Source organism: Chiloscyllium plagiosum, unplaced genomic scaffold (genome assembly GCF_037043375.1).
Source record: "Chiloscyllium plagiosum isolate Xiang-an unplaced genomic scaffold, Cpla_swu_hap1 HiC_scaffold_4, whole genome shotgun sequence".
Taxonomy (NCBI): Eukaryota; Metazoa; Chordata; class Chondrichthyes; order Orectolobiformes; family Hemiscylliidae; genus Chiloscyllium; species Chiloscyllium plagiosum.
In genome coordinates, this window is record NW_028270142.1 from 146,495,784 (window position 1) to 146,522,266 (window position 26,483).

General features: G+C 48.5%; 1 protein-coding gene across 2 annotated transcripts in view; it reads left to right on the top strand.

The window, feature by feature from the left end:
• The first annotated feature begins 2,639 nt into the window (after window positions 1-2,639).
• The window catches only part of LOC122548758 (uncharacterized), an 81,316-nt gene continuing 57,472 nt past the window's right edge, over window positions 2,640-26,483 (top strand). For both annotated transcript variants that reach the window (XM_087986768.1, XM_087986769.1), the window contains exons 1-5: window positions 2,640-2,748; window positions 14,522-14,628; window positions 16,828-16,997; window positions 22,087-22,205; window positions 25,642-25,791. In XM_087986768.1, coding sequence (XP_087842894.1) covers window positions 2,725-2,748; window positions 14,522-14,628; window positions 16,828-16,997; window positions 22,087-22,205; window positions 25,642-25,791 — 570 coding nt within the window. In that variant the 5' untranslated portion in view covers window positions 2,640-2,724. The remainder of the gene's footprint in view (window positions 2,749-14,521; window positions 14,629-16,827; window positions 16,998-22,086; window positions 22,206-25,641; window positions 25,792-26,483) is intronic.

The following is a 26,483-nucleotide window of genomic DNA, read 5'->3' on the forward strand; positions in this document are numbered from 1 at the left end:
CAGGGGCAGGGGGCGGGGTCTGTGTGACTGACAGGGGCTGGGGGCGGGGTTTGTGTGACAGGCAGGGGGCGGGGTCTGTGTGACGGGCAGGGGGCGGGGTCTGTGTGACTGACAGGGGCAGGGTGCGGGGTCTGTGTGACTGACAGGGGCAGGGGGCGGGGTCTGTGTGACGGGCAGGGGGCGGGGTCTGTGTGACTGACAGGGGCAGGGGGCGGGGTCTGTGTGACTGACAGGGGCAGGGGGCGGGGTCTGTGTGACTGACAGGGTCAGGGGGCGGGATCTGTGTGACTGACAGGGGGAGGGGGCGGGGTCTGTGTGACTGACAGGGGGAGGGGGCGGGGTCTGTGTGACTGACAGGGGCAGGAGGCGGGGTCTGTGTGACTGACAGGGGCAGGGGGCGGGGTCAGTGTGACTGACAGGGGCTGGGGGCGGGGTTTGTGTGACAGGCAGGGGGCGGGGTCTGTGTGACGGGCAGGGGGCGGGGTCTGTGTGACTGACAGGGGCAGGGTGCGGGGTCTGTGTGACTGACAGGGGCAGGGGGCGGGGTCTGTGTGACGGGCAGGGGTCGGGGTCTGTGTGACTGACAGGGGCAGGGGGCGGGGTCTGTGTGACTGACAGGGGCAGGGGGCGGGGTCTCTGTGACTGACAGGAGCAGGGGGCGGGGTCTGTGTGACTCACAGGGGCAGGGGGCGGGGTCTCTGTGACTGACTGGAGCAGGGGGCGTGGTCCGTGTGAATGACAGGGGCAGGGGGCGGGGTCTGTGTGACTGACAGGAGCAGGGGCGGGGTCTGTGTGACTGACAGGGGCAGGGGGCGGGGTCTGTGTAACTGCCAGGAGCAGGGGGCGGGGTCTGTGTGACTCACAGGGGCAGGGGGCGAGGTCTGTGTGACTGACAAGGGCAGGGGGCGGGGTCTGTGTGACTGACAGGGGACACGGGGCGGGGTCTGTGTGACTGACAGGGGTAGGGGGCGGGGTCTGTGTGACTGACAGGGGCAGGGGGCGGGGTCTGTGTGACTGACAGGGGCAGGGGCGGGGTCTGTGTGACTTACAGGGGGCATGGGGCAGGGTCTGTGTGACTGACAGGGTGCACGGGGCGGGGTCTGTGTGACTGACATGGGCAGGGGCGGGCTATGTGTGACTGACAGGAGCACGGGGCGGGGTCTGTGTGACTGACAGGGGCAGGGGCGGGGTATGTGTGACTGACAGGGGGCACGGGGCGGGGTCTGTGTGACTGACAGGGGGCACGGGGCGGGGTCTGTGTGACAGACAGGGGGCACGGGGCGGGGTCTGTGTGACTGACAGGGGGCACGTGGCGGGGTCTGTGTGACTGACAGGGGGCATGGGGCGGGGTCTGTGTGACTGACAGGGGCAGGGGCGTGGTCTGTGTGACTGACAGGAGCAGTGGGCGCGGTCTGTGTGACTGACAGGGGCAGGGCGCGGGGTCTGTGTGACTGACAGGGGCAGGGGGCGTGGTCTGTGTGAATGACAGGGGCAGGGGGCGGGGTCTGTGTGACTGACAGGAGCAGGGGGCGGGGTCTGTGTGACTGACAGGGGCAGGGGGCGGGGTCTGTGTGACTGACAGGGGCAGGGGGCGGGGTCTGTGTGACTGACGGGCAGGGGGCGGGGTCTGTGTGACTGACAGGGGCAGGGGGCGTGGTCTGTGTGAATGACAGGGGCAGGGGGCGGGGTCTGTGTGACTGACAGGAGCAGGGGGCGGGGTCTGTGTGACTGACAGGGGCAGGGGGCGGGGTCTGTGTGACTGACAGGGGCAGGGGCGTGGTCTGTGTGACTGACAGGAGCAGTGGGCGGGGTCTGTGTGACTGACAGGGGCAGGGCGCGGGGTCTGTGTGACTGGCAGGGGCAGGGGGCGTGGTCTGTGTGAATGACAGGGGCAGGGGGCGGGGTCTGTGTGACTGACAGGAGCAGGGGGCGGGGTCTGTGTGACTGACAGGGGCAGGGGGCGGGGTCTGTGTGACTGACAGGGGCAGGGGGCGGGGTCTGTGTGACTGACGGGCAGGGGGCGGGATCTGTGTGACCGACAGGGGCAGGGGGCGGGGTCTGTGTGACTGACAGGGGCAGGGGGCGGGGTCTGTGTGACTGACGGGCAGGGGGCGGGGTCTGTGTGACTGACAGGGGCAGGGGCGGGGACTCTGTGACTGACGGGGGCACGGGGCGAGGTGTGTGTGACTGACAGGGGCAGGGGGCGAGGTCTGTGTGACTGACAGGGGCACGGGGGCGGGGTCTGTGTGACTGACAGGGGCAGGGGGCGGGGTCTGTGTGACTGACAGCGGCAGGGGGCGGGGTCTGTGTGGCTGACAGGGGCAGGGGGCGGGGTCTGTGTGACTGACAGGGGCAGGGTGCGGGGCCTGTGTGACTGACAGGGGGCAGGGGCGGGGTCTGTGTGACTGACAGGGGCAGGGGGCGGGGTCTGTGTGACTGACAGGGGCAGGGGCGGGGTCTGTATGACTGACAGGGGCAGGGGCGGGGTCTGTGTGACTGACAGGGCAGGGGGCGGGGTCTGTGTGACTGACAGGGGCAGGGGGCGGGGTCTGTGTGACTGACAGGGGCAGGGGCGGGGTCTGTGTGACTGACAGGGGCAGGGGGCGGGGTCTGTGTGACTGACAGGGGCAGGGGGCGGGGCTCTGCGGTGTCCGGTGGTCGGTGTCCGGTGTCTGGAGGCCGCGTCCGGACCTCGGGCCGCTCTGTTTCCGGCAGTGGGCGGCCATGGAGCGGTCGGGTGGCCCCGCGGTGAGTGACTGTCGGCCTGAGGCGGGAGGGGGTAGGCCCGGCCTCTGGAAGTACGAGAGACCGCGGGGGAGTAGGCCTCACAGGAGCCAGGGACTGAGCTGCTCCCGTCCAGGCCTGGGTTAGAGTGAGATCAACACCCCGACCCTGTCCCTGAGCCTGTCCCTGACCCCGACCCCGACCCCGACCCCGACCCCGACCCCGACCCCGACCCTGTCCCTGTCCCTGTCCCTGTCCCTGTCCCTGACCCCGACCCTGTCCCTGTCCCTGAGGCCAACACCAACCCTGTCCCTTACCCTGTCCCTGACCCCGACTGTGACCCTGTCCCTGACCCCGTCCCTGACCCCGACTGTGACCCTGTCCCTGACCCCGTCCCCGTCCCCGTCCCTGACCCAGACCCTGTCCCTGTCCCTGTCCCTGTCCCTGAGCCCAATACCAACCCTGTCCCTGACCCCGTCCCTGACCCCGACCCTGTCCCTGACCCTGACCCTGACCCTGTCCCTGACCCTGACCCTGACCCTGTCCAACACTCCCCGGGGAGGGGGCTGGACCTGGGACAGGGTCAGGGATTGGGTCAGGGGCTGGGTCTGAGGTAGGGTCAGGGTGAAGGCTGGGGCAGGGTCAGGGGCAGCATGAGATTAGATCCTGGATTTCTGCAGAAGGTGTCGGAGCAGAATGGGGCCATTCGATCAGGGGTGATATATTTCTCATCTCCATTCTCCTGCCTTCTCCCTGTAATCTTTGAGCCCCTCACCAACCAAGAACCTATCTATCTCTGTCTTAATTACTCTCAAAGACTTAGCCTCCATCGCAATGTCCTACAGATTCACCACCCTCTGACTGAAGAATTTCCTCTTCACCTCTTAAAGGATTGTCCCTTCACTAAGAGGCTGTGCTCTCGGATCCTTGTCTCTCTTACTAACAGGAACATCTTCTCCATGTCCACTCTGTCCATGCCTTTCAGTATTCTTTAAGAGATTCTCAATGAGAATTTACCCCTTCTCCCTTCTATCTAAACTCCATCGATTACAGACCCAGAGTCCTCAACCACTCCTCATATGGACCAATCTTTCATTCCAATGATCATTCTTGTAAGCCTCCTTTGGACTCCCTGTAGCACTAGAATGTTCTCCCTTAGATATGGGGTACAAAACTGCTCTCCACGTTCCAAATGTGGTTTGACCAGAGCCTGATACAGCCTCAGCAGTATATCCCTGCTCTTGTATTCTAGCTCTCTTGCAATGAATGCTAGCAATACATTTGCCTCCCTAACTGCCAACTGATCATTTGTGTTAACCTTAACAGAATCCTGAATTAGGACACCCAAGTCTGTCTGTGCTTCAGATTTCCAAAACCTTTCCTAGTTTAGAATGTAGTCTGTGACTCTATCCTTCTTACCAAAGTGAATAATTTCCCACTTTCGAACATTGTATTCCACTTTGAGCTTTACCAAATGGTCAGTTAGACTCGAAACATCAACTCTTTTCTCTCCTTACAGATGCTGCCAGACTTGCTGAGATTTTCCAGCATTTTCTCTTTTGGTTATTGTATTCCACTTCTTTGTTCACTCTCATTGCCTGTCCTTCTGCAGCCTCCTTGCTTCCTCAACACTATACCTGTCCTTTCACCTATTTTTGTGTCATCTACAAATTTAGTAACAATGCCTTCAGTTCCTTCCTCTACATTGTTAATGTATTATGTGAAAGGTGTGGTCCCAACCTGCAGTCTGGCCTACATGTGACTCCAGACTCTCAGCATTGTGGGGAAAGGCCCTAGCTATGCAGTTGTTTCAATTGCAACAAAATCTCAACAAAGAGATGAAACTGGACTGGTCACCTGGCATTGATGTAGGCACTGGAAAAACAATGGCAGAAACAGCCCTGTCAACCCTGCGAAGTGCTCCTCACTAACATCTGGGGGCTAGTGCCAAAATTGGGAGAACTGTCTCACCGACTAGTCAAGCAACAGTCTGACATAGTCATACTCACGGAATCATATCTTGCAGACAATGTCCCAGACCCCACCATCACCGTCCATGGATATGTCCTGTCCCACCAGCAGGATAGACCCAGCAGAGGTGGCAGCACAGTGAGACACAGTTGGGAGAAAGCTGCCCTGGGGGTCCTCAACATTGACTCTGGCCCCAATGATGTCTCATGGCTTCAGGTGAAACATGGGCAAGGAAACCACCTGGTAATTATTGCGTACTGTCCTTGGCTGATGAATCGGTACCCCTCCATGTGAACATCACTCGGAGGAAGCACTGCGGGTGGTAAGGGTACAAACTGTCCTCTGGGGCGGGGGATTTCAGTGTCCCACCACCAAGAGGGGCTCAGCAGCAGCATTATAGTGGTGCTGGAAAAGCACAGCAGGTCAGGCAGCATCCAAGGAGCAGGAGAATCGACGTCTCGGGCAAAAGCCCTTCCAGCACCACACTCTAATCTTGACTCTAATCTCCAGCATCTGCAGTACCCACTCTCTCCTTCAGCAGCATTACTGATTGAGCTGGTCGGGTCCTAAAGGACATAGCTGCTGGACTGGGTCTACGGCAGGTGGTGAGGGAACCAACAAGAGGGAAAAGCATACCTGACCTCATCCTTACCAATCTGCTGGCTGCAGATGCATCTGTCCATGACCATATCGGTAAGCGTGACCACTGCACGGTCTTTGTGGAGGCGAAGTCCTGCCGTCACACTGAGAATACCCTCTGTCGTGTTGTGTGGCACTACCACCGTGCTAAATGGGATAGACTTTGAACAGATCTAGCAACTCTAGACTGGGTATCCGTGAAGTGCTGTGGGCCATCAACTGCAGCAGAATTGTACTCCAGCACAATCTGTAACCTCATGGCCTCACGTGCCAAACAATGACTGTCTTCAACAAGAGACAATCTAATCACTACCCCTAGACATTCAATGGTATTATCATTACTGAATCCACCATTATTGACATTCTGGGTGTTACCATTGACCAGAAACTCAACCAGCCACATACAGTCACACAGCACAGAAACAGACCCTTCAGTTCAATCATAATCCCAAACTAAACTAGTCCCACCTGCCTGTGCTTGATCCATATCCCTCTCCAAACATTCCTGTACTTATCCAAATGTCTTTTAAACATTATAACTGTACCTGCATCCACCACATCCTCTGGAAGTTCATTCCACACACAAACCACTCCTGCGTCCCAAGAAAAAAATCCCCCTCATGTCTTTTTAAAATCCTTCTCCTGTCAACCTAAAAACATGCCCCCTAGTCTTATTATCCCCCACCTGAGGGAAAAGACACTTGCCATTCATATCTATGTCTCTCATGATTTTATAAACCTCTATGAGGTCACACCTCAACGTCCCACACTCCAGTGAAAAGAGTCTCAGACTATCCAGCCTCTCCTTAAAACTCAAACCCTCCAGTCCTGGCAATATCCTGATAAATCTCTCTCCAGCTTAATAATATCCTTCCTATAACAGGGTGACCAGAACTGGACATAGTATTGCACCAGTGCGCTGTACAACCTCGACATGACATCCCAATTGCTATACTCCAAGGTCTGAGCAATGAACACAAATATGCTAAATGCCTTCTTAACCATCCAATCCACATGTGATGCAAATTTCAAAGAATTATGTACCTGAACCCGTTGGTCTCTCTGTTCTACAACACCCCCCAGGGCCCGACCATTAATTATATAAGTCTTGCCTTTGTTTGTTTTGCCAAAATGTAGCACGGTGAAGAAGGTTATCGGAGATCACAGAGAGATCTTGATCAATTGGGTGAACGGACTGAGGAGTGGCAGATGGAGTTTAATTTGGATAAATGCATAATGGATAAATTCCTCAGCTCATTCATCCATTTGGTCAAGATCCCTTTGTAATCTTCAATAACCTTCTTCAGTGTCCACTATACCACCAATTTTGGAGTCATCCAGAAACTTACTAAGCATGCCTTCTATATTCTCATCTAAATCATTTATATAAATGTCAAACAAAGCAGGACCCCGAACCAATCCCTGTGGAAGACCGCAGGTCACCGGCCTCCAGTCTGAAAAGCAACCCTCCACCATTACTCTGTCTCCTGTCATTAAGCCAATTATGTATGCAATTGGTAAGCTCACCGTGAACCCCATGTGACCTAACTTTTCTCCAGTAATTAGTCTACCGTGTGGAACCTTGCCAAAGGCTTCACTAAAGTCTGAATAAACAACATCTTTTGCTCCGTTGTCAGCAATCTTCTCGGATACTTCATCAAAAACCTCAATCTAAGTCTCCTTGCACAAAACCATGCTGACTATTCCTATTCAGTCCTTGTCTCTCTGAATGTATATAAATCCTATCTTTCAGAATCACCTCCAACAATTTACCCTGACTGATGTCAGAATCATAGGTCTGTAGGTTCTAGGCTTCTCCTAACATCCCTTCTTAAACAAAGGCACAGCATTAGCCACTCTCCAGTCTTAGAATCCTTACAGTGTGCAAACAGGCCCTTCAGCTCAACAAGTCCATACCCACTCACCAAGGAATATCTCACCCAAGCCCATTCCCCATTACTCTACATTTACCCCTGACTAATGCACCTATGAATACTATGGGCACTGTAGCACCTGACCTGCACATCTTTGGACTGTGGGAGGAAACCGGAGCACCCAGAGGAAACCCATGCAGAAAAGGGGGGAACGTGCAAACTCCACACAGAGAGTCATCCGAGGCTGGAATCGAACCTGGGTCCCTGGCGTTGTGAGGCAGCAGTGCTAACCACTGCTCCATCTGGCATCTCACCCATATTTATAAATTGTATGAATTTTTTTGCATGGAGCCCCACAATTTCCTCCCTAATTCCCATAACGTTCTAGGATACACTAGATAAGGTCCTGGAGATTTATCCACATTTATATTTTCTAAGACATCTGGCACTTCCTATTTTGTAATGTAAACTTTTTAAATATCAATATTTTCCTGAGCTCTCTAGCCTCCATTTCTTTCTCTATAGTAAAAGTTGACATGAAATATTCATTTAATATCTCTCCCATCTCCTGAGTTAGATGACATCTTTGATCTTTGAGATCCTACTCTCTTTCTACTTGCTGTCTTGCTCTTAATGTATTTGTAGAATCTCTTTGGATCATCCTTAACCTTACCTGCCAAGGCTATCTCATATCCCCTCTTTGCCTTCCTGATCTCCCTCTTAAGAATGCCCCTACACTCTTCATGCTGTTCAAGAGGATCATTTGTGCCCAGTTGTCAATATCTAATATATGATTCTTTCTTCTTCTTGGCAAGAACCTGAAGACCTTTATTCATCCATTGTTCTTTGATCCCACCAGCCTTATCTTTTTCTCTTAACAGGAACATGATGACTCTGAACTCTTGTTATCACACTCTTGAAAGCCTCCCATTTATTTGGACATCCTTTTACATCCTTCTACAGTGCAGTATTGGTCCTTCAGCCCTCGATATTACGCCGACCTGTGGAACCAATCTGAAGCCTATCTATCGTACACTATTCTATTCTTGTCCATATGTCTATCCAATGACTATTTAAATGCCCTTAAAGTTGGCGAGTCTCCTACTGTGGCAGGCAGTGGGTTCCACGCCCCTACTACTCTCAGTGAACAGTCTACTCAATCTACTTGCAAAAGTTCTTGTCTCAGACCATTAAAATTTACCTTATTCCAATTCAAACCTTTATAATCTTTTCCATAACTATTTAAACATAAATAAAATGATGACAACTGGTTGCAAAATGTTCCCCTGCTATCACTTCAGTCACTTGCCCTGCCTTATTACCTAAGAGAAGGTCAAGTTTTGCTCTTTCTCCAGTAGGAACATTTACATATTGATAAAGAAAATCTTCCTACTGTTAACATTTAACAAATTCTTCATCATCCAAGCCTTGACATTTATAGTAGTCCCAGTCACTGTTTGGAAAATTAAAATCACCTACTATTTGAACCTTACAATTCTTACATATATGGGAGATTATAAGCACAGTAGCTATCAAAGCAGGTCAGAGCTAGAATGTTAAGATGTGCACAGATAGGGATTGAGAGGAGTCCTCGGGTGAGGGTGTTAAATTGGAGGAAGGTGATCTACAACAATATTAGGCAGGAACTGGAGAATTTTGATCAGAGGCGGCTGTTTGAGGGTAAATCCACATTGGACAGATGAAAGTAGTTCAAACGGCAGTTGATAAGAGTTCAGGAGTGGCACTTTCCTGTGAGAATGAAGGATAGTTATGGCAAGTTACGTGAACCTTGGATGACCAGGGTTGTTATGACCTTAGTCAAAAAGAAAAAGGAAGCAAATGTAAGGTCTAGGAGGATGGGAACTGACAAGTCCTTGAAGTATATAAGGAAAGCAAGAAAGAACTTAAGCAAGGAATTAGGGCTAATGGGGTCATGAAAAGTTGTTAGCAAACAGGATTAGGGTGAATCCCAAGGCTTTTTATACAGACATAAAACATAAGAGGGTAGCGAGGGAAAGGGTCAGCTCACTCAAGGACAAAGGAGGGAATGTATGTGTGGAGCTAGAAGAGGTAGGTGATGTCTTAAATGAATACCTTGTATCAGTATACGCCAAAGAGAAGGAATTGGTGGATGATGATCTCAGGGAAGGGAATGTTGAATTTCTAAGCCAAGTTGCTATTAAAAAGGAAGAGGTGTTGTGGATCTTAAAAAGTATTAAGATAGATAAGTCCCTGGGTCCTGATGGGATCTATCCCAGAATATTGAGGGAGGCAACAGAACAAATTGCTGGAGCATTGACAAACACCTTTGTATCCTCTCCAGCCACAGGTGAGGTCCCAAAGAATTAGAGAATAGCAAATGTTGTCCCATTGTTTAAAAAGGGTTACAGGGAAAATCCAGAAAATTACAGGCCTGTGAACCTCACATGTGCTAGGGAAATTCTTGGAAAAGATTCTCATGGACAAGATCTATAAGCATTTAGAAGTAAGTGGACTGATTATGATAAAAAGCATGATTTTGTACATGGGGAGGTCGTGCCTCACTAACTTGATTGAGTTTTTTGAGAAGGTGATGAAGGTGATTGATGAGGGAAAAGTGGTTGATGTTGTCTACATGGACTTCAGTAAAGCCTTTGAGAAGGTCCCTCATGGTAGACTGGTACAAAAGGTGAAGTCACATGGTATCAGGGTGAGCTGGCAAGATGGTTACAGAACTGGCTTAGTCATAGGAGACAGAGGGTAGTGGGGGAAGGATGCTTTTCAGAATGGACAGTTATGACTAGTGGTGTTCCGCAGGGATCAGTGCTGGGACCTCTGCTGTTTGTAATCTACATAAATGATTTGGAGGAAAACGTAGCTGGTCCAATTAGTAAGTTTGCAGATGATACAAAGATTGGTGGAGTTGTGCATAGTGAGGATTGTCAGAGGATACAGCAGGGTATAGATCAGTTGGAGGCACGGGCAGTAAAATGGCCAATGGAGTTTAATCCAGACAAATGTGAGGTGATGCATTTTGGAAGGTCAAGTACAGGTGGAAATTATACAGTGAATGGCAGAACCCTTAGGAATGTTGAAATGCAGAGGGATCTGGGTGTGCAGGTCCATAGTTCACTGAAGGGGGCAGTGCAGGGAGATAAAGTAGTGAAAAAGGCTGATGGCATACGTGTGTTCATTGGAAGGGGCAGTGAGTATAAGGGTAGGCAAGTTATGCTGCAGCTTCACATAACTTTAGTGAGGCCCTACCTGGATTATTGTATAAAGTGCTGGTTGCCACATGACCAGAAGGATGTGGATGCTTTGGAGAAGGTACAGATATGGTTAACCAGGATGTTGCCAGTACGGGGGATTTTAACCATGAAGGAAGGTTGGTAGACTAGGTTTGTTTTCACAGGAACACAGGAGGTTGAGGGGTGATATGATAGAAGTTTATAAGATTGTGAATGGCATGGATAGGGTGGGAAGTAAGAAGCTTTTTCCGAGGGTGGAGGGGTTATTATTGGGGGACACAGGTTCACGGGGCGGGGGAGGTAATTTAAAAGAGATTGTGAAACAGTTTTTCACACACAGGGTGGTGAGTGCCTGGAGGAGGTGGTGGAAGCAGGCACAATAGCAGCATTCAAGAAGTACCTGAACGAATACCTGAATAGGAAGGGACTAGAGGGATATGGATCCTGCACATCCACCAATGTCATTTATTGTATCCGTTGCTCCCGATGCCGTCTCCTCTACATTGGGGAGACTGGACGCCTCCTCGCAGAGCGCTTTGGGGAACATCTCCGGGACACCCGCACCAATCAACCAAACCGCCCCATGGCCCAACATTTCAACTCCCCCTCCCACTCTGCCGAGGACATGGAGGTCCTGGGCCTCCTTCACCGCCGCTCCCTCACCACCAGACGCCTGGAGGAAGAACGCCTCATCTTCCGCCTCGGAACACTTCAACCCCAGGGCATCAATGTGGACTTCAACAGTTTCCTCATTTCCCCTTCCCCCACCTCACCCCAGTTCCAAACTTCCAGCTCAGCACTGTCCCCATGACTTGTCCGGACTTGTCCTACCTGCCTATCTCCTTTTCCACCTATCCACTCAACCCCCTCCTCCCTGACCTATCACCTTAATCCCCTCCCCCACTCATCTATTGTACTCTATGCTACTTTCTCCCCACCCCCACCCTCCTCTAGCTTATCTCTCCACGCTTCAGGCTCTCTGCCTTTATTCCTGATGAAGGGCTTTTGCCCGAAATGTCGATTTTACTGCTTCTCGGATGCTGCCTGATCTGCAGCACCACTAATCCAGAATCCTGTAACAGAAGGCAGTTTTAATATGGAAGGGCAGAATATGTCAGTGCAAGCCTGGAGAGCTGAAGGGCCAGCTCCTGTGCTGTATTGTTCTCTGAATACTGCAGTGAGTAACTCCCCTCCTGATTCTCCAGAGCCTGTCCACCATCTACAAGGCACAATTCAGGAGTGGGATGGAATACTCCCCACTTCCCTGGATGAGTGCAGCTCCAACAACACTCATTAAGCTCGACATCATCCAGGACAAAGCAGCCCGCTTGATTGGCACCACATCCACTCCCTCCACCACCGAAGCACACGCTACTGCTGCTGAGCTATCTATAAGATGCACTTCAGAGATTCACCAAAGATCTTAAACAGCAGCCTCCAAACGCACAACCACTTCCATCTAGAAGGACAAGGGCAGCAGATACATGGGACCACCACCCCCTGCAGATTCCTCACCGAGACGCTCACCATCCTGACATGGAAAAGTATCGCCATTCCTTCAGTGTTGCTGGGTCAGAATCCTGGAATTCCCTCCCTAAGGGCATTGTGGGTCTACCTACAGCACACGGACTGCAGCTCACCACTAACTGACTCCAGAGATTCCTGAAAGATCACTGTCACTACCTCCACAATCTCCTCCAGAACTCTGGAGTGTAGTCCATCTGGTCTGGGTGATTTATCCACCTTCAGACCTTTCAGCTTCCCAAGCCCCTTCTCTTTAGTGATGGCCACTGCACTCACTTCTGTCCCTGACTTTCTTGAAGTTCTGGTATGCTGCAGGTGAAAACTGATGCAAAATATCCACTCACTCCCTCTGCCGTTTCTTTGTTCCCCATTCTCCAGCCTCACTTTCCAGAGTCCCACTGTCCACACTTGCCTCTGTCTTACCTTTTGTACAGCCATAGTTGCCTCATTCTCCCCTCAGTAGGTGGTTCTTCTCAGTGAAAGTGGGTATTGCAGATGCTGGAGATCAGAGTTAAGATTTGAGTGTAGCTGGTCAGGCAGTGTCCAAGGAGTAGGAAAACCGACGTTACGGGCAAGAGCCGATTTTCCTGCTCCTCGGATGCTACCTGACTTCCTGTGCTTTTCCAGCACCACTCTAATCTTGAAGTTTCTTCTTCTACCTCCCAGTTTTTATTTTTTTATTCAGAGGATCTGGTTGTCACTGGGTGTGGCCACATTTATAGCCCATTCCCAATTGCCCAAGAGTCAACCATACTGCTGTGGGTCTGGAGTCACGTAGACCAGAACAGGTAAAGCAGCAGTTTCCATCCCTAAAAAACATTCGTGATCCAGATGGATTTTTACAATTGACAATGACTCCATGGTCGTCATTAGATTTTTAATTCAAGATTTTATTCAATTCAAATTCCACCTTCTGCCATGTTGGGTTTCAAACCCAGGTCCCCAGAACATTATCTGGGGCTCTGCATTAAGAGTCTGGTGATATTACTACTAGGCTATTGCCTCCCAGAAACTCGGGGGGTGGGGGGGGTGGGTTTGCTATTCCACCATCTTTCCTGCTGGACTCCACTTCCAGTCAACTCCGGCCAGCTCTCCCCTCGTGTCTTTGTAGTTACCTTTATTTAATAGTAATACCGTTCCATCTGATTCCAGCTTCTTTCCCCTCAAACTGCAGGGTTAATTCGAACTTCTTCTGTTCACTGCCTACCAGGGTTTCCTCCACCTTAAACTCCCTCAGCAAGTCAGCCTCATTCCTCACTAGGGGAACGCGATGACCTTGTGCACTGTTAACCCAGAGACCCATTTGGACCTGGGTTTGAATCCTGCCATGGCAGAGGGTGGAATTTGAATTCAATACAAATCTGGAATTAAAACTCTAATGATGACCATGAGTTGTCAGAAAAAGCCCATCTGGTTCACTAATGTCCTTTGGGAAAGGAAGTTGCCATCCTTACCTGTTCTGGCCTACGTGTGACTCCACACCCACAGCAATAGGATTGGCTCTTAACGGCCCTCTGGGCAATTAGGGATGGGCAATAAATGCTGCTTAAGCCAGTGGCACCCTGATCCCATGAATTAATAAAAAGAACTCGCTACATCCAGAATTGGATGTTCCCTCATGGACTCTACCACAAGCTGGTCCAAAAAACCCATCCTGTAGATATTACACAGATTCCTTTTCTTGGGAACCACTGCCAGCCTGGTTTTCCCAATCCACCTGCATATTGAAGTCCCCATGATGATTGTAATAGTGCCTTTCTTCCATGCCTTTTCTATCTCCTGATTAATTGCCCCACATCCTGACTACTGCTAGGAGGCCTGCAAATAACTCTTTTTTTTCCTTTGTGGTTCCTCAACTCTCCTCACACAGCTTCTACACCTTCTGACTCGATATCACCTTCTTACTATTGGTTTAATTTCATTTTTGACTAACAAGGCAGCCCTGACCCCGCTCCCCAGCTGCCTGCCCTTTCATTCAGTTACAGATTCTTAGGTATTTAATTCCCAGCTCTGATCCCTTTGCAGCCACGCCTCTGTGGCCAGTGACTTCTGATTTATTCATTAGTAGGCTGTCCAGCATTTATTAGGCGGAAGTGTGTACTGCAGATGCTGGAGATCAGAGTCAAGATTAGAGTGATGCTGGAAAAGCACAGCAGATCAGATAGCATCCGAGGAGCAGGAAAATTCGAGGTTTCGGGCAAAAGTCCTTCATCAGGAATGCCCTGAAACCTCGATTTTCCTACTCCTCGGATGCGCCTGACCTGCTATGCTTTTCCAGCACCACTCTAATCTGAACTCTGTCCAGCATTTATTGCCCATCACAAGCTGCTTTTGAGAAGATGGGGGTAAGCTGCTTTCTTGAACCACTGCAGTCCACCTGCTGTAGGTTGACCCACAATGCCTTGAGGAAGGGGATTGCAGGATTTCGACAGTTGTAACAGCTTCTTGTTCCTTTGTATCTCTGGGGTCTGGAGAATGATGAGGAATTGCTGGGAATGCCCTGCATTTCTGGGCCCACAGTGTAAAACCTGTTTTTTGTTTGTTGTTCCTGTTTTCCGACAGACAATCCATGACTTGTTCCTTGCTCTGTCTGAGATGGGATTTGAGGAGAGTCGGGTGCAGGCTGCAGTGCAGGCTGGAATCTTCAATGTGCACGACGCTACTGAATGGTCAGTCACTGACTTCACACACTGCTATAAAACCTTTCTCATTGCTTACAGTTATGATATGAACCAAAAAAGGTAATGGTTTACACTTATACAGCACCTCCCGTGGGTTAAACTACAAAAGTACAGGAGTGGCTATACTAGAGGGGGCAGAGGCTTGGAAATACTTTTATTTAATTCATTCATGAGACATGGACGTTACTGGCTAGGCCAACATTTATTGTCCATCCCTCATTGCTCAGAAGGTGGAGTAAACCACATTGCTATGGGACTAGAATCTCACGTAGGCAGACCAGGGAAGGATGGCATTTCCTTCCCTAAAGGGCATGAGTGAGCCAGATGGGTTTTCCCAATGATTGACATTGAAGTCAAAGTCATCATTAGACCATTAATTCCAGATTTTTGTATTGAATTCAAATTCCACCATCTGCCATGGTGTGATTTAAACCCAATTCCCCAGAAAGATACCTAGGTCTCTGGGTTAACAGTCTGACGATAATACCACTCAACACTCTCCTCCCCCCACGTCAGGTAACTCACTTCCTAACTCTCAAAGCCTGTCCAACACTCACAAGGCACAAATCAGGAGTGGGATGGAATACTCCCCACTTGCCTGGATGGGTGCAACTCCAACACCACTCAAGCAACTCAACACCATCCAGAGCAAAGCAGCCCACTTAATTGGCATCACATCCACCACTGACGCTCAGTAGCAGCAGTGTGTACCATCTACAAGATGCACTGCAGAAATTCACCAAAGATCGTCAGACAGCACCTTCCAAACCCACAACCACTTCCATCCAGCAGATACAACCCGCAGGTTCCACTCACAGCCACTCACCATCCTGACTTGTTTGCATATCACTGTTCCTTAAGTGTTGCTGGATCAGAATCCTGGAATTCCAAAGATATGGCCAAAAATCACTGGATTTGGGAGAAGTACCAATGGATTGGAAAACTGCCATGTGCCAACCCTCTTCAAAAAGGGAGGGAGGCAAAAAGCAGCTGATTAACCTAGTGTGCATTGTTGGAAAACGATTGAAATCAATTGTTAAAGAATACCAGAATGTTTGGAAATTCATAATCTAATCAGAGTTCAGCATAGCTTCATGAAAGGGAAATCATATCTCACTAATTGATTAAGTTTCTTGAGGAAGACTCAACCTGACTGGATAGAGACAGAGGCTGAGCTGCTGTAATGTCTTGTTACTAATCCCCGTCAGTCGGCCTGTCAACACTATGGGTGATGTTACCAACTCACTTTGAACTGTTACCTTGAGGTAGATGCACTGACAGAGACCCTTGCTTTTCAGAAGTGTGGATAAGTAGTGATGAATGATATACCCCTCATTCATGTCTGTCCAGTGAGGAAATGCTGCCATTGAGGGTACTATCTCTCAGATGAGGCATTCAACCCTTTGGCCTTTTGATCTTGATTCACTTTTTTAGGTGGGCGGCACGGTGGCACAGTGGTTAGCACTGCTGCCTCACAGCGCCTGAGACCCGGGTTCAATTCCCGCCTCAGGCGACTGACTGTGTGGAGTTTGCACATTCTCCCCGTGTCTGCGTGGGTTTCCTCCGGGTGCTCCGGTTTCCTCCCACAGTCCAAAGATGTGCAGGTTAGGTGAATTGGCCACGCTAAATTGCCTGTAGTGTTAGGTGCAGGGGTAAATGTAGGGAATGGGTCTGGGTGGGTGCGCTTCGGCGGGTCGGTGTGGACTTGTTGGGCAGAAGGGCCTGTTTCCACACTGTAAAGTAATCTAATCTAATCTAAAGTAATCTAATCTAATCTAAAACCCAGGACCTGTCTGGTAAATGGCAAAGATCTCATGGCCAGTGTTTCAAAGGAGAGAGGAGAGGAATTTTCCCCAATGTTTTTGGCCAATATTTATTCTTCAATAAGCCTCACTAAGCAGATTAGCAGATCTTTCTCAGATTGCTGGCTGTGGAATTTGCTGTGCACCCATTGACTGCAACAAGTGAGTATCTTTCAGATAGACTGTTGGCTGTCCTGGAGTCGGGAATCAACTTTCTCTTTGAGCCTCATTGTCGTGCGTGTATGTGTGCGCACATGCATATGTCTTTGAATGATGGTGGGGTTGCTGAGTGCGATATGTTGCACGTGGATTCTGTGGCTTCACTTGCTCCGTGCTGTTTAGCAGACATCTGCTGTTGTATTGCTTAGTTTCTGATGTTCCACAGGTTGCTCCAAGGGGGGGATTGCACCAAGCGTGGTCAGGAGTCACGGGCCTCAACACCTGGGGCGATGTCAGCATTTAACCCACCACTTGCTCAGGGAGTGACTCTTCCACTGACCGAACCACCAGATGACCAGAGACACATCCCGCCTGGCACACGGAATCCACCTGAAGGTAAAACCCGCGGAATGGGGCAGTAGCCAGGTCTTTTTCATTCATTTGTTTGTGTTATTTTGATGATCAAGCACAGCTGTCTTGAATACTGGTTTTTGACTATTTGTTCAAGCATGTGCTGATAGAGTCCAGTCTAGACTAGCTAGACTAAACATTGTGTGGAGTATGGAAAATGGATTCTTTTATGCCATTTTTGACTGCATAGACATCCTATGTTTCAAATTCTAATCTTATTTCATAGTAAGAAACAGATGCTCATTCTATATCATAGTTTGATATTGTTAATGTCTTCTTCACCCAGTCAAGGATCCATTAGTCCTATCCTAGCCTGGTACTGTTTTCAGTGAGTTCTCTTCAATCTTGAGCTTATCAGTGATAGGCAACATGGATCTGTGCGGGGGAGATCGTGCCTTACCAACTTAATAGAGTTCTTTGAGGAAGTGACCAAGTTGATAGATGAAGGAAGGGCTGTAGATGTCATATACATGGACTTTAGTAAGGCGTTTGACAAGGTTCCCCATGGTAGACTAATGGAGAAAGTGAAGTCACATGGTGTGCAGGGTGTTCTAGCTAGGTGGATAAAGAACTGGTTGAGCAACAGGAGACAGAGAGTAGTAGTTGAAGGGAGTTTCTCGAAATGGAGAAAGGTGACCAGTGGTGTTCCACAGGGGTCAGTATTGGGGCCATTGTTGTTTGTAATATATATAAATGATCTGGAAGAGGGCACTGTTGGTATGATCAGCAAGTTTGCAGATGACACGAAGATTGGTGGAGTAGCAGAAAGCATAAGGGACTGTCAGAGAATACAGGAGGATATAGATAGACTGGAGAGTTGGGCAGAAAAGTGGCAGATGGAGTTCAATCCAGACAAACGTGAGGTGATGCATTTAGGCAAGACTAATTCTAGAGTGAATTATACAATGAACGGAAGAGAAGTTGGGAAAAGTTGATGGGCAGAGAGATCTGGGAGTGCAGGTCCATTGTACCCTGAAGGTTGCTGCACAGGTGGATAGAGTGGTCAAGAAGGCATATAGTATGCTTGCCTTCATTGGACGGGGTATTGAATATAAGAGCTGGCAAGTCATGTTAAAATTGTACAAGACATTGGTTCGGCCGCATTTAGACTACTGTGCACAGTTCTGGTCGCCAAGTTACCAAAAGGATGTGGACGCTTTGGAGAGGGTGCAGAGAAGGTTTACGAGGATGTTGCCTGGTATGGAAGGTGCTAGCTATGAAGAGAGGTTGAGTAGGTTAGGTTTATTTTCACTAGAAAAAAGGAGATTGAGAGGGGACCTGATTGAGGTTTACAAAATCATGAAGGGTATAGACAGGGTGGATAGAGACAAGCTTTTTCCCAGGGTGAGGGATTCAATGACGAGAGGTCACGCTTTCAAGATGAGAGATGGAAAGTTTAAGGGGGATACACGTGGCAAGTACTTCACACAGAGGGTGGTGGGCATTTGGAACGCGTTGCCAGCAGAGGTGGTAGAGGCAGGCACGGTAGATTCATTTAAGATGCATCTGGACAGATGCACGAATAGGTGGGGAGCAGAGGGATACAGATGCTTAGGAATTGACCGACAGGTTTAGACAGTACATTTGGATGGGCTCAGGCTTGAAGGGCCGAAGGGCCTGTTCCTGGGCTGTAAATTTTCTTTGTTCTTTAATCCTTGTCAGTGACTGTCAGCTCCCTGTTTCTACATTCATTCGGACTCCAGGACCCCTCTGATGTTGGTTTGTTAATACAAGTTCTGATGGTAGAAGACTTGCTGACAGGTTCCTGCTGACATTGGCCTTTAGTGTGTACAAATATTGTCTGTGGATTCTCTAGCTGCCACAGAAAACTCGCTGCTTAGCTCTTACGTTCTAGCTACCTCTAGTGGCATGTGGAAATTACTGGCACAGCCCAGCATTTATTAGCCATCTGTAAGTGCATTTGTTGTGGGTCTGGAGTCACGTGTAGGCCAGACTGGGTAAGGACAGCAGATTTCCTTCCTTGAAGGGCATTAGTGAATCAGATGGGTTTATATGATAGTTGCCATTAGGCTAGTTTTAATTCGAAATTTAATTTGAATTCAATTTCATCATCTACCACAGCAGGCGTTGAACCCTGTACCCAGAATATTAACCTGAAGCTCTGTGACCTATCATGATGATACCAGTTCCCCTGGTTACGACCTGACAGGGAATGGAATACCTAGAGACCATACCATGGAGGGGAGGGGTTAATGTTTAGTTTGGGGGGAAGACTAGAGATAACCCTTGGGATGGGAGTAACAGAGTAGATGGAAGGGGCAATCTTCTCGTATGAGAGGTGGGGGAGATCAGGGAAGAAGATGGGCACTTTGTGCTGACATGGGGGAGGGAATAAAATCCTGTAGGGATTCAAAGGATGTGGGCGTCACTCTGGACCAGCATTTATTACCCTGTCCCTAGTTGCCCCTTAAGAAGGTGGGGGTGAGCTGCCTTCTTGAACCACTGCAGTCCGTGTGCTGTAGGTAGATCCACAATGCCCTTAGGGAGGAGAATTCCAGCACTTTGACCCAGTGACACTGAAGGAATGGTGGCATATTTCCAAGTCAGGACGCTGAGTGGTTTGGAGGGGAACCTGCAGGGGGTGGTGTTCCCATGGATCGCTGCCCTTGTCCTTCCAGATGAAAGTGACCGTGGGTTTGGAAGGTGCTGTCTGAGGATCTTTGGTGAATTTCTGCAGTGCATCTTGTAGATGGTACACACTGCTGCTACTGCTGAGCATGGGTGGTGGAGGGGGTGGATGTTGAAGGTGTTTAAGATGGTGGATGACGTGCTAAGGGAGTGGATGGTTGAATGTCTTAAGTGTTAATGGAGCTCACCCATTCCAGACATTCAGGTGCTGTTACTGATGTTGGAGAAGGTCATATTCTGAACTATAATCGATGTGATCACTCCAGTGCCCCTTTTGGAACATGACTCTCCCTTGTAAAACGTGAGAGATAATATCAGCTCTCAATGTTCCCATCTCAGATTTCTTGACCACTCTTTCGAAATACAGTGTTCATTATGCAATAAATATATGAAACAGAACAGAAATTGCTGGAGAAACTCTGGCAGTGTCTGCAGAGAGAAGGCAGAGCTAATGTAGGCTAGTGTAGGTTAGGTGGGCTTGAACCGGTGCAAAGGGCCTGTACTGCGCTGTATTTTTCTATGTTAATGTTTCAAGTGTGTTGACCCTGTATCAGAGCATTTGTGATATTATTCAGTGTTTGTAATAATATCTCGCTGGCCCAAAGAGCCCAATCTCATTCTACTGGCTCCATGTGGTGAGTGAGTATTCCTGATCAGGATAGATGTGGTTTTAAGATGGCTCCATGCTGACCCAGCACTCTGCCGGAACTGCATATCATGAAGATAATGTGGTACTGGGCCCATGTGACTGTTATTTACTTCCTTTTGTTGATGTTATGCCCTCTCTCTGTCCAATTGCTGCTTTGCATTGGTGTGCTAAACTAGTCTGATTACAAAGTGAGATCTATCCCTGGAGTTCAGTCGTGTTAGTCACACACTCATGATTGCTAGCTTCCTTTTACAGTTCCTACTGCCCTACATTGTCTGGTGTGTGATAATGGAAGTCCACGGGATCTAGATCACATCTCCATGTTTAAAGCAGTTCTATATCCCTCTGGCCCAGTCCAGCCCGACTTTTCCTCATTAGCACTGAGCCTCACAAAACCCGCAGTCCAAGCAACCTCCTTGGCTATCTGCTGAACACAGTTAGTGGGTAGGCCTCTATGACATCCGTTCACTGCACACAGTCACACAGTTGGTAAAACTCAGGCTTCTGTATAGATATTTTTAATCCATTTGCTCGGACATGTTATGATGCATCTTTGGATCAGGTGAGACAGTCCTTTTGCCTCAGAGGTAGGAGGAGACACTCCCACTGCAACAAATCTAACACAGCAACTTGCTGCCTGTAAAGCGGTAAAGGCAAAAATCATCATAACATTGAAGAAGTACTCATTAAAGATAAATTGCTGCTAAATCTCCTCATCCAACTTTGCCAGCTGTGCAAATACACACATGGCTACGGGCCAAATGCAGGAAAGTGTTGAACCACTATGTTAATCATGTAAAGACGGTGACTTTTTATTTTTGTGTTTTTTTTAAATTGTGCGTCACAATGAGAGGGAACAGTTTTAAAACCAGTGTTTAAAGGATTGCTGTATGTTTTGAAAAACAAGTAACCTGATCCTGATGACCAGCCTCATATAAACAGCTTGTCTGAATAAGTACTAACATGAAGTTTAGATTGCAGACAATAGAGCCAAGGAACTCTGTTTTCAGATAGAGCTTTGGTTGGCAATAAGAAGTTTGTTGGTATGTGGACTCGTGACCAGCTATTGATGAACGGCAACAACTGAGAGATTGATTTTTTAGGGGCCAGGGGCAAGATATGGCGAAGTGATCAGATCGCCAACTGTTCAGGAGTTGTCTCTGTTTTCTCCAGTAAGTCACTTTAAACCTGAAAAAAAAGGTTTATCTTTCGTTCAGCAATGTGACCTTTAATTGATAAGTCAGTGACCTTTACTAAGTGAACCAGCAACCCTGTGCCTTTTGCAAACCAGAGGAACCAGTTGGAAAAGGAGTGCCAAGAAAAAACGTTTTGATCAGCAAGAACCAACTCAACCAAGTTCTTGTGAACAAAGACAACTGACCTGCTTTCCCAGTTTCCCCTCCATCCATGTTTTTTCCCACAATTCTTTTGTGTGTGTGTATATGCGTGAGTGTTTATAATAGGATTAGAATTTTAATTAGTGGTGTTATATGGCAATGATTTATACTGTTTATCCGTATCTAATAACTTGTAATACGTAATTCTTGTTAAGTGGGGAAACTGTTCAACAACCTGGCTCTAAAAAGTCAGGTAAATTGAGGAAGTTTGTGTCCTAATTTTAAAGTTTGTAACTTTGATGTGATTCTGGGAATAACAGGGATTGAGTTCGAGTGTTCCCCCAGTGAGGCAGGATAATAACCTGTCTATACCTAGCTTTCTTTCTGGCCTCCCATCTCTGACAGTACCTGATTGTTTTGGTTTGTAACTTTTGTTTAGCTGCACCTTACCCAGCGTTACCCCTCTCCAGGAGAAATCCCAACCTGAAGGAGTTTGAGGAGCAGCAGAGGGAACAGTTCGCTCAGCAAATCAAAGCTGAGAGGAGGAGGAAACAGAAGGTAAATGATAACGATGCAGTGAGTCCCTCTGCCTTTCCTCCACCCTCAATGATAACGATACAGTGAGTCCCTCTGCCTTTCCTCCCTCCCTCAATGCTCAGCAGTTGTTGCTCAAACTGTAGGATGCTGGAGTTCCCTGAATAGATATTCCTGTCCTGTAATTATTCTGGGATTTGATAACATTGTTGGATGTTAAAGTGGTACAGTTCCATATGTCTTCATTCATGTGATCCTCCTGTGTGTGAGCTTGATGAATGAATGTTATTGGAGACATATACAAATGGAGGGACAGGAGCTGGGATTGGTCTCCAGTCTGAAGAACTGTCCATGTGAACCCCTGTACAAGGCACAGCAAGCAGTTAGCCAAGTGTCTCGTTCAGAATTGAATTGAATTGAATTAAAACACCGAGAGCTAGCAGGTCACTGCCTCAGTTGGATGCCGGGGAGTCAGGGGGATAGCAACCTGAGTTAAAGCAAAGAGGTGAGCCACAAGATTCCTGACTGGCCCACCTACCAACCCCGCTCCCAGGTGGTAATTCTCTCTTTCCAGGACACTGTAGCATTACTACTGTTAGCCTTGTGCCTCTGTCATTACAAAAGCTCTGACGATTCCACCCTGTTGCTAGAAGTCTCTGATCACCACGCAGACTCCTGCTAGAATGGACAGGATGATGTGACTCAGGTGTGAGGTCCCTGCAGTCTGACCAGATGCAAAGAAAGCCTTTTTGAGTCAGAATGCTGGCCTGTAAAGGTAGCCAGTGCTGCTCAGCATCACCAAGAATTGAGCAGGTGATGTTGTAGGGGCCAGGGTAAAACAGCTGGTCGTGCTGCATGATGGTCTTGTTTGCATCTGGAGAAAAGCAACAGCTCAACATTCACCAGCCTCTGTGACAGAGTAGCTGCAGCACCGAGGGAGGCTATTCGGCCATTTGAGTGGCTACTGTCTCTCTCAAGCAATCCAATCAGTCTCCTTCCCCTGTTCTATCCCTGTCAGCTCGCAGTTTATTTCTTTCAATTTTCATTGAAATCATTCTCACCTCTAGCTGACACAAAGACCATAAAAGCAGAAGTAGGCCATTCAGCCCATTGGGTCTGCTCCACCACTCAGTAAGATCGTGCCTGATCCAGTAATCTGCAATTCTACTTTCCTGCCTTTCCCCTCCAAGTCTTGATTTCCTTCACGATTAAAGATCTGTCTATTCCTGCCTTGAACATTCTTAATGGCCAGCCTCAGTCCGCAGTTTCACAGAGAGAAGAAAGTCCTCCTTATCCCAGTCCTAAATGGGCAGCCCTCTGCTCAGCAATAATGCACTCTGCTCCTGGACTTGCCCTCAACAGGAGATGAGTGTTTCCTCATGTCATACAGCAAGAAGCAGAGCCTTCAGTCCAACTCATCCACACCTACCAGGCATCCCAGTCTGTCCTTGCCCCATTTACCAGCACTTGGTCCATATCCCTCTAAACTCTTCCTATTCATTTGTCTATCCAGATGCCTTCTAAATGTTGTAATTGTACCAGCCGCCACTATTTGCTCTGGCAGCTTGGTCTATACCGCATCACCTTCTGTGTAAAACCATTTACCCCTTTTTAAATCTTTCCCCTCTCACCTTAAACTTATGCTTTTTAGTTCTGGACTCCCCTGCTGTAGGAAAAAGACCTTGGCTATTCACCCTATCCATGCCCCTCATGATTTTATAAACCTCTATAAGGCCATCCCTCAACCTCCAAAGTTCCAGTGAAGCAAGCCCCAGCCTATTCAGCCTCTCCCTCTAGCTCAAACCCTCCAACCCTGGCAATATCCTTGTAAGTCATTTCTGCACCTTCTCAAGTTTAACAGCATCCTTCCTAAAGCAGGGCAACCAGAATTGTATGTCGTATTCTAAAAGTGGCATCACCAAAGTCCTGCACAGCCGCAACATGACGTCCCAACTCCTATACTCGGTGTTCTGACCAATGAAAGTAAGTGTGACAAACACCACCTTCACCACCCTGTCTACCTGCCATTCCTCTTTCAAGGAACTATGCACCTGCACCCCGAAGTCTCTTTGTTTGGCAAAACTCCCCAGGACCCTCCCGTTAAGTGTATCGATCAGGTTGTCTCTCATTCCTCCACTCTCCTCATCAGGCACTCCTTCCATACCTGGGATCAGTGTATTGAACCTTCTCTGGACTGCCTTCAATTCCAATCTATGTTTCCTTGGATAAGGAACCCAAAACTGTTCACACTATCCCAGCTAAGGCCTGATTAGTTCCTTGTATCGTTCTAGCTCGATCTCCCTACTTTTATATTCATTCCTTTCCATTTGACCTAAAGGCTAACACTGCCTTCTCTATTATCTGCTGAACGTGCACGCCAGCTTTTTGTGATTGATGTACAAGGACTCCTAAATTCCTCTGCCCTGTAGCTTTCTGCACTCTTTCTCCATTTAACTAACAGTTGACTCCTCTCTTCTTGCTGCTAAAGTGTCTAACTTCACATTGACCCTCATTATATTCTGTCTGTGAAGGTTTTGCTGACTCACTTAATCTGTCTGTATCCCTCTGCAATGTCCTTGTGTCATCCTCACCATTTGCCTTCCCACCTATTTCTGTGTTGTCCACAAAGTTTACAATAGTTTATTGTTAATTATATAAGGTAAATAATTGTGGGCCTAGCACTGACCTCTGTGGCACACCACTACTTACCTGTTACCATCCTGAAACTGCTCCTTTAGCCCAACTCTCTGTCTTCTGTTAGTCAGCTAGCTCTCTATCCATGTTAATGATTGTTTCCAGCACCATGGGTTCTTATCTTATTAAGTAACCCTGTTCAGGACACCTTATTGAGAACCTTTTGAAAATCCAAATGCTTTATATTTGTTCTAACATGTAGTTCTGAAGGAGGGTCACTGGACCTGAAATGTCAACTCTGCTTTCTCTCCACAGATGCTGCCAGATCTGCAGAGTTTTTCAAGCAATTTTGACTTCTCCTCTACCTTCCCAGCAATTTTGGTTCTGATTTTCAGCATCCGCAGTTCTTTTGTGGGTTTTTTTTGTGGGTGATATCTATTCTTTATTTATTATGCTTTTCAGCGATTGTCTTTTGAGTAAAGACCAAACCGGTTGAGACTCTACTCTCCAGAATTTAGAAGAATGAGGTGATCCCATTGTAACATATCGAATTGCTGAGGGGCTTGCCAGGATCAATGCTGAGAGCATGTTTCCCCCTTGTGGGAGAGTCCAGGACCAGAGGGTATAGTCTCAGAATGAAGAGGAGAAAGTGAGCACTGCAAATGCTGGAGATCAGAGTCGAGAGAGGGATGCTGGAAAAGCACAGCAGGTCAGGCAGCATCCGAGGAGCAGGAGAGTCAATGTTTTGGGCATAAGCCCTTCATCAGCAATGTGGGGGGTAGGGGGCTGAGCTATAACTGATGTGTTGTTTGATTTGCTGTTCCAGGACCATGAGTTGGCGTTGAAGCGAATAGCTGATGATCGTGAAAATCTGAAAGCAAAGTCAGCTCCCACTTGCAAGCCCAGTCCCCCTCAACAGGGTCAGAGGTTAGGGGGCAAAGTTCAAACTGCAGTGGAAGACCATTGCATTCTTATGGTGAGTTTTTCTAGGCCTGGGTGCATTTGTTACCTGCAATTCCCTTTTGAACTGTTTCAAATGCAGGATGCTTTGTGCCTCTGATCTCTCGGATGCTATTCCTCCCATAATCCAAACATTGCCCCTCTCAAACACCCATCCCCTCAGTCCATCTGCACTGCACTATGATGGAGCTTTCTCAGACTGGTGTGGAGAGGGAGGGAGGAAGCTGCCTACATACTGTGGGGTTATATGTACTTGGTGGGGTTCTGGGAGACAATGGGGCCGCCTCTCTTCATCCCAGTCAGAGGATCTCCAGAAACACTGGGAGAAACAGCTTCCAACCTGAGAACATGGCTGTCTCTGGCATTTGGTAACAATTCCTCTGTGCTCCAGGGAAGCAGTGGTGAGACATCTTCAACTTAATCACAGAGTCCTACAGCCCAGAGACAGTCTCTTCAGCCCAAACTGGTCAAAAGAACCTAGAAAAGCACATAACAGAACATTGTTGTGCCAAGGATTATTCCTAATCGAAAATAAAATAACCTAACCTACACACCCCCCAATTCACTGCTATCCATGTGCATGCCCAGCAGTCGCTTAAATATCCCCAATGACTCTGCTTCCACCACCACTGCTGGCAACGCATTCCATACATTCACAACTCTCTGCATAAAGAACCTACCTCTGACATCTCCTCTATACCTTCCTCC